Source organism: Theropithecus gelada, chromosome 3 (assembly GCF_003255815.1).
Source record: "Theropithecus gelada isolate Dixy chromosome 3, Tgel_1.0, whole genome shotgun sequence".
Lineage (NCBI taxonomy): Eukaryota > Metazoa > Chordata > Mammalia > Primates > Cercopithecidae > Theropithecus > Theropithecus gelada.
The window spans coordinates 94,467,357-94,480,326 of record NC_037670.1 but is presented as its reverse complement, the minus strand read 5'-3'; the positions used below and the strand labels follow the sequence as shown (position 1 = coordinate 94,480,326).

The window sequence follows — 12,970 nt, the reverse complement described above, 5'->3', positions numbered from 1 at the left end:
TAATGCAAAAAATTGGTCAGATATATATCTAGTATGAATGTGTGTTTGCATTTAATTCTTTTTTTTTTTTTTTGAGACAGTTTCGCTCTTGTCGCCCAGGCTGGAGTGCAGTGGCACGATCTTGGCTCACTGCAACCTCTGCCTCCCGGGTTCAAGCGATTCTCCTGCCTCAGCCTCCTGAGTAGCTGGGACTACAGGCACCTGCCGCCACACCTGGCTAATTTTTGTATTTTTAGTAGAAACGGGGTTTCATCATGTTGGCTAGGCTGGTTTTAAACTCCTGACCTCGTGATCCAACCACCTCAGCCTCCCAAAGTGCTGGGATTACAGGTGTGAGCCACTGTGCCTGGCCCTTTTACTCATTTAATAAGGACAAATATTGCCTAGAAACTAGTTCCAAAGAGGCCTAATTCATTTTTTTGGTGTAATTTGGCCAAATATTATTTCTTGCAGGAAAGCTTTATTAAGGAATTATGATATAATTTTCATTTATCTCTTCTGGCTAGTGTTGAAAGGGGAATTCTGAGTGTTGAAAGGGGAATTCTTAGAGATGTAAAAAATAACTGAATTACCCTTAAAAAGATTGAAAAGTTAAAAGGCAAATAAAAACAAAATGAAAATATACTTATCCATTCAGCAAATATTTAAGGACCTACATCAGTTACGTTTCTAGGCACTGGAAATAAAATGAATATTGAAAAAGACAGAATAGGTTCATGAGACTTATGTATAATCAGTATTTAAAGAGGGAATTTGGGCCAGGCACAGTGGCTCACACATGTAATCTGAGCACTTTGGGAGGCCAAGGAGGAAGGATCGCTTGAGCTCAGGAGTTTGAGACCATCCTGGATAACATAGTGTGACCCCGTCTCTACAAAAAAATTAAACAGTAGCAGCTGGGTGCAGTGGCTCATGCCTGTAATCCCAGCACTTTGGGAGGCCAAGGTGGGAGGATCACGAGGTCAGGAGTTCGAGACCAGCCTGACCAACATGATGAAACCCCATCTCTACTAAAAAATACAAAAATTAGCTGGGCATGTTGCTGTGCGCCTGTAATCTCAGCTACTCAGGAGGCTGAGGCAGGAGAATCACTGGAACCCAGGAGGCGGAGGTTGCAGTGAGCCGAGATCGCTCCATTGCACTCCAGCCTGCGCGACAGAGCGAGACTCTGTGTCTCAAAAAAAAAAAAAAAAAAAAAAAAAAAAAATTAGTTGGACATGTTGGCATGCACTTGTAGTCCTAACTACTTAGGAGGCTGAGACAGGAGGCTCACTTGGGCCCAGGAGGTCGAGGTGGCAGTGAACCGTGATCGTGCCACTGTATTCAGCCTGGGTGACAGAATGAGACCCTGTCTCAAAAAAATAAATAAATAAAAATAAAAATAAAAAAGAGGAGACTTGGATAATAAAATAACCTATCAAGATGGTCTAATATTGTTATGACTTCTTCCATTTAATCATTTATTTAGGCATTACTTATCATGAGCACATCAACATTTTTATGTGCCCTTTTCTTCTTTGTGCACTTAATGTTATCTTTTCCAATTTCTCAAAAGGAGTAACATTTAAAGAATTAAATGAACCTCACGTGTCATTTGAAAACAGAAACAGGATTATCCATTCCAGGCCTCTGTTTTATTTTCCTCTTCCCCTCTCCTTGACACTTTACTTTTGGGCAGATGTGCCTGAGGAAGACTTAGTGTAAGATGATACAAGGTACAAGGTGGAACAGAGCTTAGTTTGTGAGTCTGAGAAGGGATGATACAAGGTGGAACAGAGCTTAGTTTGTGAATCTGAAGCAGAATCAGGCAGTGATACACAGTATGTTTCCTAGAGGATAATAAACTTTCTGTATGATGACCTTGTTTTATCGTGGTATTAGTAAGCATCAAAACTATTCACTGACTTCTATTCATATATTTTCGCAAGAGGAGGAAAATACTGCATGGGTTTTGCAGCCAGTCTTCCTGTTCAGATTTACTGTGCTTAAGTACTCAATTTGAGAGAGAGAGGTTGACGAAGGATTCCATGACTTCTAGTCTTCAAATGATCAAAACTGAGGACCTGGTGAAGGTTTCAGGAAACCACTTCTTTAATTGATTCTCTTTCCATGTAAAATGTATTTCAAAGGATAATAGCCTACGGTTTGACTCCAAAGCTTCAGTGTAGATGAGAAATTCTTCTGGCTGAACTGTATAGCTAATGCTCAATTACCTTAGCTTCTATTGAACCATATTCTAAACACCTTCCTTTGTAACCATCACCTTGTGCAGAAGTCTGTATTTTTAGCCTTTAAGCAGAGCTCAAGCACTGTATTTAGACATCTGACTTGAAGACTAAAATTTGCTCAGTGAGCAGAACAAATGTTCAGAAAATAACATTTCAAGGTTAGAGTTAGTGTCCTGAATAAAATCCCTTTTCTCCTTTTTCTCCGTATTGAATATAACATAAATAATGTACCCTGACTGACTTTTAAGATTAAAAATCAGAGAATAACAGTGAACTTGGAAAGGGAAGAGAGCATAATTAAAAATTGAAGGGGCTTCTGTTGAACAATTGTTTGCCTGAAACTAAGTACACATTTTATTCTTGACTCAATAGGATTATGAATCGTAAAAGGATTTTTTAAACTATATAGTAAAGCTTTTAGAAAAAAGGGCCTGAACAAGCCTGTAGCTACTGTAAAAAATATTGAAAGAAACATACACACACAGAATCATCATAATATCCTTCTTAGTATGAGGAGGAAAAAACTAAATATTGTTTATTGCTAGTAGTTACAGTAATTGTATTTATCAGTTTTTGACTGTTTACAGTGCGTTAGTCACTGTGCAAGGCCCTGTATATAATAAACCTAATTTAATGTTCACAGCAATTCTATGGAATAGGTATTATAAATCCCATTTTGTAAATGAGAAATAAAGTCCAGAAAGTTTAATAACATTCTAAAGATTGTATGATTAGTAAATGGAAGTATATTGTGAATATTTCTCAAGAAAATCTCAAAATGGTGCCCAAGACTCCCTGTCCTTGAGAAATAAAAACATTTTACTTCTTAGGAGAAATAGATGAGAGTGATACATTGTGATTATTATTCTTAAACAGCACAATGCATGGTCCCAGGACCCTTTTCTGAAAGGGAATCGACATATTTGCACAAAGGGAAAGTGACTATCACTTGCTGAGCATTCCCTTAAGAATTCTGCTCACTTGGATTATGTGTAATTTGGTGAAGAATTTATCCCCATGTGTTCCATGAGGCAAAAGGATGTTGTACTTGCACTTCACAATGCATCCATACCAATCCACTGGGGGAAAAGTAATAAATGAGTCTGGGTACTACCTTCTCTTGGCCTCATGATTGATGTTGTAATCTTCACTCTGTACAGCCAGTCACTGTGTGAACAGAACTAGCTAGAGCTCAGGACTATTTGACTGATTAAAGATTCCCACCGTTAAAATTAGGGCTGAAAGAAATGTTGGAAATTCTGAATATTTTTTAGGTCCTGCATTTGAAAGGTAATAAATGGGGCATATGAAACTCTTTGACCTTTTTCTGGTTCTCAGTGCCTTGAAATTTCTATCTCAATTTTTTTAGATACTCAACACTCTAACCCAGCAAGGGGAGATATTTCATAGTAGGGCATAGTAATAATATAAGAAGAGTGTATTAGTCCGTTTTCACACTGCTATAAAGAACTACTTGAGACTGGGCAATTTAGGAAGAAAAGAGGTTTCACTGACTCACAGTTCTGAAGGCTCAACAGGAAGCCTGACTGGGAGGCCTCAGGAAACTTACAATTATGGTGGAAGGCAAAGAGGAAACAAGCAGCTTCTTCACATGGTGGCAGGAGGGAGCAAAGGGGGAAGTGCCACACACTTTCAAACAACCAGATCTCCTGAGAACTCACTCACAATCACGAGAACAGCCAGGGAGAAGTCCACCCCCATAATCCAATCACCTCTTACCAGGCCCCTCCACCGATATGTGAGGATTACAATTCAAGATGAGATTTAGGTGGGGACACAGAGCCAGACCATATCAAAGAGATTGAATAAAGCAAAGGTGAATTAGAGATTTGTTTTAAATGTAGTGGAATACCAAGTTTATGTAGCAGAAAGTATAACAGTGGTATGGCTATTATTTGGTGAACCGATTATCATTCTTTTTTGCATAATAGGTTGTGAGTACACATGGCCCAATGGTGTCTTAATTCTTCATTTGAAATTCTAAAGGTTTGCGTTTCATTTTTGTTAAGCATGTTGCATTACTCTAAAACAGATTTTAAAAGAAAGATACTGAAATGTAATTCCACATAGTTACTGAGTCACTGACTTTTTCAGAACTCTTATAGGTAATCACCCTTATTTATAGATGGGAAACATTCAACTGCAGAATTAAATGATTTGCTCGAAAGGAAACAGGAATAAATGGCAGAATCAACCACCTAATACTTTGGATTTTTGGAAAGTATTAAAAATAAACAAATCAAAACAACAAAGTTCTCCATTTCTTTGTTTGTAGAGTATTCTCCCCTCTGGCCCCAGCGAAATAAAAAGTCAGAAAGGAGATCCTCTGGAAATTAAACCAATGTGTTTAAAGTTAAACCCTGCCTCATGTCACTTGTACAGTTTACACAACATTTGTATCCTTAAGTGCTACCATAATTTTGTGAATGTGAGCATAAAGAAGTCCAGGAGGCCACCAAATTGTTCTCACTGGCTTTTTGTGTAGTGTAGGATAATGAGGCAATTTTTGCTTTGTCTATATATATTTTGTGTATTACTTGATTTTATGATCATATATTATTTGTATGACTTTACCTTTAAAGTCAATACAAACAATTATAAATGTAAGTTGGTATTTACAACACACATACACACACACACATTTTTTTTTTTTCATTAAACATTAGGCAAATGGTGGTTACATGAAACATGAAACTCTGGGACTACTTCTGTTTCACAGGTTCAGATCCTGTGTCCTGACTTTTGGTCTGAAAAATATAGGCTTGGTTAATGTATTCAATTGTGTACTTTTACCCAATTCTCCATTACCTCCTATTTCATCTTCCACCATAGTAACTTTAGACAAGAAAAGTATGTTTGAAGATTACCACGGGTTAACTACCTGTATTCCGTTATAAAATCTTTGTATGTAGTGTTAGTCTTTGGTTTTGTGGTCAGGATCGACTATAATCAATTCTGATTCTTGATTTGTCAAATGTGAGACCTTGGCCAATTTATCTAATCTTTGGGTAAATTAGTCTCTCCATGTGTAAATTAAGTATGAGAAAACTTAACCTTTAGGGTTGTTGTGATAACTAAAAGAGCTCCAATTTGTCCAGTGCTTGGTTTTATAGGGACTAGATACAGGAAGATTTCTTTCTTCTTCATTTGATTTAAATCCAACACTCAATGTTACTGTTGTCCCAGGTAAAATTTTAAATATTCATTTTGCTATAAATCAGACATGATTTTCAGCACTCTGTTTTAAAAAGTAATGTGATTTCTTGTGGAATAACTAAAATAAGGACCCACTGACAGTTGTTTCCACATTAAAGTGAGGTGGATTTCACCCTAAAGCTTCTGAGTTGCCAGGTAAGCTTCACTTTATCAAGGAGAAAAATTAAAATCCACTAAACCAAAGTAAAATGAAATAAAATTCCAGAAGCTAAAGGACAAGTAAAGGACACAGTCTTCACACTCTGGGCTTTTCTTTTGGTCTTTTTTCCATTGACTGTGGGAAAAAATTTGGGGGAAATTGTGAGGGTGTGAATGGCAAGTGTATGTTTGAGTTCTAAGACTTGGGTCATAATGCCAAGTCATAATGTGTATTTTTCTATCCCCTCTCTTACTCAATGTTGTTCATTTTTTAGTGTTATTCAATATTTTCAGTATCATGATTTGTAGAAGTTTTTATCATAATTTCTTTTATTATTTTCCTTATATTGGGAATATACACCATTTGCAGTTATTCAGTGACACTTTAAAGTAGCAGTGTGATGGACATTCATTTACATAAATTGCCATCCACATCCTTGATTTTTTTTAATTTGGAAATGATTCCTAGAAATAGAATCACTCTTAAGGAGTGTGAACATTTTAAAAGATTCTTGATATACTGTGACATTTTTTTCCCTGGGAAAGGTGTACCAATTTACACTCCTACCAGCAGTGTTTTTCACATCATGTGCTTGTCGTCATCTATTAGCATCAATGATAGGTAAAAATGTTAATGTGTCATAATTTATATTTATTTGCTTCCCAGTGAAGTTGAGTATTATGTTTTATGTTCACTAGAGAAGATGGGGACACCGGAATGCTCCTTCTTTTCAGCAAGTATATATTTAGACACATTGTGTTCCAGTGGTAGTTTTTCTCATTTATTTAAATATAGGTCAATAAGCAAAATCTTGGCTGCAAACAATCAGCTTAGCACTAAATTTAGTCAAGTGTCAAAGGCATTTTAAAGACACTAAATTTGGGATGCATCTCAGAAAAACATACTACATGATACTATGCTGATGAGATTTTCTTTTTATGGTAGGCAATTGGTAATTTTGTTGTTTACCCTGGGTTCCCCCACAATGTTGAACTAGCAACTTTCAAACCTGCATACATCTGCTTTTGTAATCAAAATTGAAAGATACAATTGAAAGGAAAGATTTAGTTCACAAACTGTATAATCTTCTGATTCTGCAGAATTGAAATGAACAAACTTGAACACATATTTAAGAACGCAAGCTCTAGTCAGCATATAACTTAAGACCGGAAAAAGGTTGAATTTCCTTTCAAAATAAGCACCATGTATGACCGTGCTTCCTAAGAAAAAAAGAAAAGGTAATATCTCTAAAAATTGTATCATCGTTATTTTCATACCGGTTACCATGGTTCAATTAGTCCCTCTCTATACAGTCTAGTGGTACATTTTTCTAAATTGTGAAAATTCAATAATAATTACAGAATGTATAGTGTATATAAATGTGTGTTTTAAGTGGTCTTATGTATGATATTTCAAGATGTAAGCTTATTTTTCAGGATGTTGTGTTTTGGTACCTAGGAGGGTCAGCTTTGAATCATTTCTAGTTACATATTTCTAATTTGGGGGAAAATCAGTTTTTATAGGAATAAAATGTGGTCCAAGTCTTCAGCAGAGTGAAGGAGAAGACTGAATTATAAAAAGAGACTTTAAAGCCTTAGAGGAAGTTAATAAAATAATTTTATTGAATTCCATCATGACTCAGCTTCTAATATTAATTTTGTAAATAGGAAAAAGGTAATTAAATTACTAAAGCATCTTCATTTTAAAGGTTAACTTTATTATTATTGCTCATAGGAAAGTTTATTTTTTACCACTTTTAGAACCTAGGTCTTTTTAAATTGACGCACAATTCATTTGAGTGCTTTCTATGACGCGCAGTCAGACCTGCATCCTTCCTGTGTGGGCTCTGACTATCTAATACAAGAGATAATATAATGACTTACATATCTAGAACACAGGTAATGATTCCATTACCTGGGCATATCCCTTTTCGGATTTGCAGACGGTTTAATTTTTACATCTGATCTTTAACCAGTGCTTGAGATGAAACAGAACTGGGTATTTGAAAGGAATTTAATTTGTTTTGCCCATTTTAATGGTAGTTTTTTTCTGAGTGTATTTAAAGAGCTTTTTATGACTACCATCTTCCAATTTTTAAAATGGAAATATATTTTCTATTGCTTATTTTTTTACGGCAAAGCCTTATGTATTTATTTTAGAAAAATTAGAAAATACTGCAAAGAAAAAAGAAAAACGAAAAAATAATAGATAATTCTAATTAACATGTTGGCAGATACTCCAGTTTATTCTATATAATTCCTATATACAATAGGGGATCAAAGTACTTGTTACACTGAATACCATACTCTGACATTACATATTTTTGTTGTTATATGTTTTTGAATGAGCAACCAATAATCATGTTAGCCTGAAGACAAACTTTGTGTAGTTCAAAGAGTGTTTGCCAACTCTTTTTCAAAAAGGAGGTTTCACATAAAAATCCAGATGTCCACCTCTTGATAAATGGGAGTTCTGTGCTGCTGGGGCTGACTCCTGGTTGGCCACAGTTGAGAGCAGATGGCCACAGTTGGCCTTAGCCAGCAGGAGCGTGCACTCTGCATTCAGCACATTCCTGTCCTGGTCTCCTTCACATCTTGATATGCCTACCTGACTCCCAAAACCAAATTGTTTGAAGGGCAGTAGTTTGTCTAGGATAGTGCTTTCAACAAGGCTCTACTGGCCCCTAAGGGAAGATTTGAAAGTGTTTTCTGGATGCCACAGTGCTTGGAGGGCACTATTGACATTTAGCGGACTGCTGTCCTGTTATGTGAGAGGCCGTCCTGGACCTGGAAGTTGTGTCCTGCATTTTCAACAGTCCCTTTGGGTATTCATATAGGTGAAACACCTGTTTATAATTATTTGAGCCTAGAAACAAAAATGGTTGCACATATAAAAACTGCTTTAATTCAATTTTAGTATACATTGAATTTCCTAAGACTACAACTACTGTAAAATTTCAGGTAAAATTGTTCTTTGCTTTGGAAGGTTTACTGTGCATTGTTCACCGTTAGGAAAACCATGTCACTGACAACAAGGTGGCTATGGTATTTGAATAACCAACACAATGCAGCTCCATCAGTGTTCATTTGTAGCATCCTTGTTCAATATAACAAAAAGCAAAATTAACACTTCTTTAACATTTTTTATGAATAAGAAATAAATCTCAGATCTTATGAGGGAATATCAATGCTTCTTTGTGTGTTTTTCACTTTTACCATCTATAATTTGCCTTGGCATGTTATCTAGACTTCAGTTACTCTTATTTTCCTTTTATCACTTGCCTGTAAGCCTAATTTATTGTTTCTTATTCTAATACTAAATTTTAGCCTAATGTCCATGCAACCACTCACCCTCCAGTCTTTCACTTTCTTAACCTTCTTGAAAGTACTGGCTTCTTATTACTTCTCTTTAATTCATATTTACTTGTTGGTAGTAGGGTAGGCATCAGATAAGTTCCTCACTATGGAGGTTATGCTCATGCCTGGGGCACTTTATAATTAAAAAGAATATTATTATAGAGGTTGTTTGTATAAACTGTGAGCTTTGTGTTAGGTTAGTAAAAGAGGCATTACAAAATACTTGTTTTTAAATGTGAAGCTTTGTGCTTGAGCAGCTTAATGCTCTAGGTGAGCATAGAGAATATACATTGGTCCTAAAGAGGCTTGCAGGCTTCTAGAAAGACATTACATAGAAATAAGTTATGTCTAGACTGAGAGGATGATGAAATATGCTCCAGGATTTCAGAGAGGGGCAAGTAGGTATGTTTGAATGGGTGAGGAAGGCCTGTGGATAAAGCCGAGGAGGTGCCACCCAACCTAGATGCTTGGGGAAGCTGTTAAGAGTTTTGGAAAAGGGGACAATGAAGCAAAGTTCTCTCCCTTCTTTTTCACTTCCCCCCATTCTTTTTCTTCTAGAACTGTATCTTTTCTTCTTTCTTTCCTGAAGATGCAAAAGCTACAGATGTGAATGAGAGGGACTAAAGCCAGAGTCATGACTGTGAAGTATTGATTTCAGCTATTTGTTCTTAAACTCAGACCAAATATAAAAAGATGACCTTGGGGGCTTAGAATTGTGCGGTTTTCGTTCTTCAAGAGAATTTATTGGAGAGATCTCAGAGTAAGACATTGCTTGTATTTTCCTTCAGCGTAGTACTTAGATTTTTATTTTCTTAGATCTAATTGTAAAAGAGACTTAGGAGGTGGAAAATAAATTCAGTAAGTCTTCAAAGTTTTTCCTTTCTTTGTTTTATAAGCTAAGTATCATTGAATTGGGGGAATACTAAGAAGGGTATCGGTGACAGAATCGCTAGTTTCCTCAACCTGCCTCAGCTTACCAAATTTAACTCGTTTTGTGAAACTATCACCACATGTAAATATATGTAAAAAATAAGAATTTCTTTGAAGAAACGTTTTCTTAGCCAATCAAAAGCAAGAGCTAATGAGGCCTCAGGATGATTTGGTTTTCAGACTTTTTTTTTTTTCTCCAATGCCACAATGCTTAGATACGGTGGGAAAGGCACTTCAAAGTGAGTACTCCAGATTTAATTCAAATGCACCCATTTAAGTAGCTCAGAAAATTGCATAATCTAGGGTTCTGGAGTGACAGTGTTTTATATGTTGAAATCTTTTGGAGTGAGATTGAAACAGCAAAATCATTTTATTTCATTAAAAGCGGTCTCAGCCTCTTCTTTTTCCTTTCATTCACTGCAGCCTTTTCCATCTAGGAAACAATTCATAGCTGCTTCTTCAGAGGATGTCTAATTTTCCCTCATTCAGAGGGACACATTTGGTAGTTTGCCCTGTGTTTTAATTAGTAAGCTTCAGAGAAAGAGAGTCGTCGGAGCCAGGGCCCCCAGTTGTGGAAGTTTCTATATCCGGTAAATTGGATCCATTCCAGGGCAGAATCATTTATCAACAAATGAAACACCAGCCACTTCCCACACGTCCTTTGATTGCATTAAAAAAATCACTCCCCTTCCTACCCAAATTGAGTATGCTTACAGTATGGAGCTGATGAACATTCTCTTTCCTTCTTCTCCTCCTCCTCCTCCTCCTCCTCATTCTGTTGAATTGCTGGTTTCTGTAATCTATTAGGCTTCTTATTAATAGTAATAAAATGTTCATTCATTAACTCTCTCATGCCTACATATCAGATATAGTCACTCTCTTTGCCCCTAAGTTATGCAGTCTTTATAAGGTTGTTCAGTAGCAGAGAAATGAGCTGGGAAAACTGATATTGCATCTGTAGCATCAGGTACTATTTAACCAGTGGGAGGGACTGATAAAATTAGCAAGTTGACTAACCACTTCCCTTCCTTGCGGCTCTTTAATATTATAACGGATACAGAAAAGTTCAGAAGGACTGAGCTAGTTTGCGAAACCACAGCACACTTTGGCAAAGAGGGAATGCACAATAAAACGGGTAAGTTTCTTTCTTTTAACCTTTTAAGAGAACTGTGAAAAAGATAGTGGGGTAGACGTTTTTAAGTTTGACTCTGCAAATCGTCTTTAATAATTCGCAGGCTGTGGAAAGATAAACCTGTCATGAGGAGGGAAGCAAAACGTTTTTCCAATCAGTAGCAGCAACAACAACAAAAATTACATTGAGCAAAACATTCAGCTCTGAGAATGCCTTTACTATTTCAGATAGATAAGACTAAAGTGTTTTTGGGAGAGGGTTCTTGAATTAGTAAAAATATTGATAAATAAGTTCCTGTACTCTGAGTTTTTGAAATTTAGCCTGGAATTGTCAGCAGGGGCATTATCTACTGAAGCTGAATGTTCGTCTGGATCTTGAAACAGCTTAGTCTTCTATTGTCTTCTTTGTGGTTAAAATTTTTTGTTGCTTTTAACTCTTTTATTATCAAAAAGTTCAAACACAAGCAAAAATAGAGTGAATAGTGTAGAGATTTCCCATGCATCTATCACACGCCTTCAATAGCTATAACTTCAGAGCCCAGGTTGTGTCATCCACACATCTGTGGTACACTCCCTCCTTCAATCTAGTTGAATTGCAGCATTTTGAAATATACTTATTGTGAACATTAAATAAAAGAGGCCTAGGATTTCCTAAAGGCTTATACCAGCTCAGCAATATAAGGTTTAGAGAAATATTATTACATAAAATTAAATTATGAGTCATAGAAAGCACAAATGAGTTTCCAGTGGTTGTTTCACCAGTGGGAGCAGGAGTAGGGGATGGTAGATATTAAGATTGTAGTCTCTGGAGCCAAAGTCTCTGGGGTCAAATTTTGGTTCCATCACAATCCAGTATCCTTAAGACAATTTCTTAACCTTTCTGTGTCTCAGTTTCCTCACCTGAAAATGAATACAATAGCACTGATCTGAGCATGAGGGATGATGAACCAGTGCGTGCCAAGACTCTGAAAATTGCTGGGAACATAGAATGCTCACTGTTAGCCTACAACTGTTGGTCAGAATTCTTAGAGTGATGGTAGGGTTGTGATTTGTCCAAGCAGAAAGCCAAAGATTGTATCTGAGCATATTGGACTATCTTCTGACCATTGCTTTTCTCCTGATTATTTTATAATGCCAGGCTAGGAAAAGTCTCCATTGAGATGTCTTGCTTGCTTTTGCACCCTCTGAAAACTCCTTGCTCTTGCTTCAGTCCTCCCCTGCTCTGAATTAATTCTCTCTACAAACAAAAGGTATCTGAGCTTGTCTTGCCCACCCTCTCACTTTGAGGACGAGGGAGTAGAGATTTGTCTAAGCTCACAGAGCAAGGAGTAGATCTGATGGAAAAGACCCTGTCATGGGCTTCATGGACTCCTCTAATGTCTGTTTGAAGGGGCACTGCAGTTGGGTTTAGGAAACACTGTTGGGCCTGAGAGGCTGCCTCATGTCTGAGGCTCTTATGCATCCGTCTCTGATGTAGAGGTCTTCCAGGGCTGCAAGTTACTGAGATACTTTTTTCATTGCTAATCAGAATAGTGAAATTCTGAGGATGGCAACAAATGGATGGTGAGGACCTTCCCTAAGCTATTTTTTTCTATACTATTCATCAAATAGTAATGGCTGTCATTTATTGAGCATTGACAATGCACCTGGCATGTGCTATGTGGTTTTCTTATTTACTCCTCCCTATATCCCTATGTAATATTTACTATTAATATCTTCATTTTATAGAAAATAAACTAAGGGGCCGGGCGCGGTGGCTCAAGCCTGTAATCCCAGCACTTTGGGAGGCCGAGACGGGCGGATCACGAGGTCAGGAGATCGAGATCATCCTGGCTAAAACGGTGAAACCCCGTCTCTACTAAAAAAAAAATACAAAAAACTAGCTGGGCAAGGTGGCGGGTGCCTGTAGGCCCAGCTACTCGGGAGGCTGAGGCAGGAGAATGGCGTAA

The 12,970-nt window shown here is 37.0% G+C and overlaps 1 protein-coding gene across 6 annotated transcripts in view; it reads left to right on the top strand.

Annotated features, from left to right (window-relative positions):
* The window catches only part of HDAC9 (histone deacetylase 9), a 910,741-nt gene that overhangs the window by 194,805 nt on the left and 702,966 nt on the right, over positions 1-12,970 (top strand). The window contains exon 1 of one of the 6 annotated variants that reach the window (XM_025379208.1): positions 10,938-11,025. The exons of the other annotated variants lie outside the window; for them this stretch is intronic. Within the exon in view, the coding sequence (XP_025234993.1) occupies positions 11,010-11,025 (16 nt within the window). The 5' untranslated portion in view covers positions 10,938-11,009. Of the gene's footprint in view, positions 1-10,937; positions 11,026-12,970 lie in introns of those variants that run through there. 6 annotated transcript variants of the gene reach the window in all.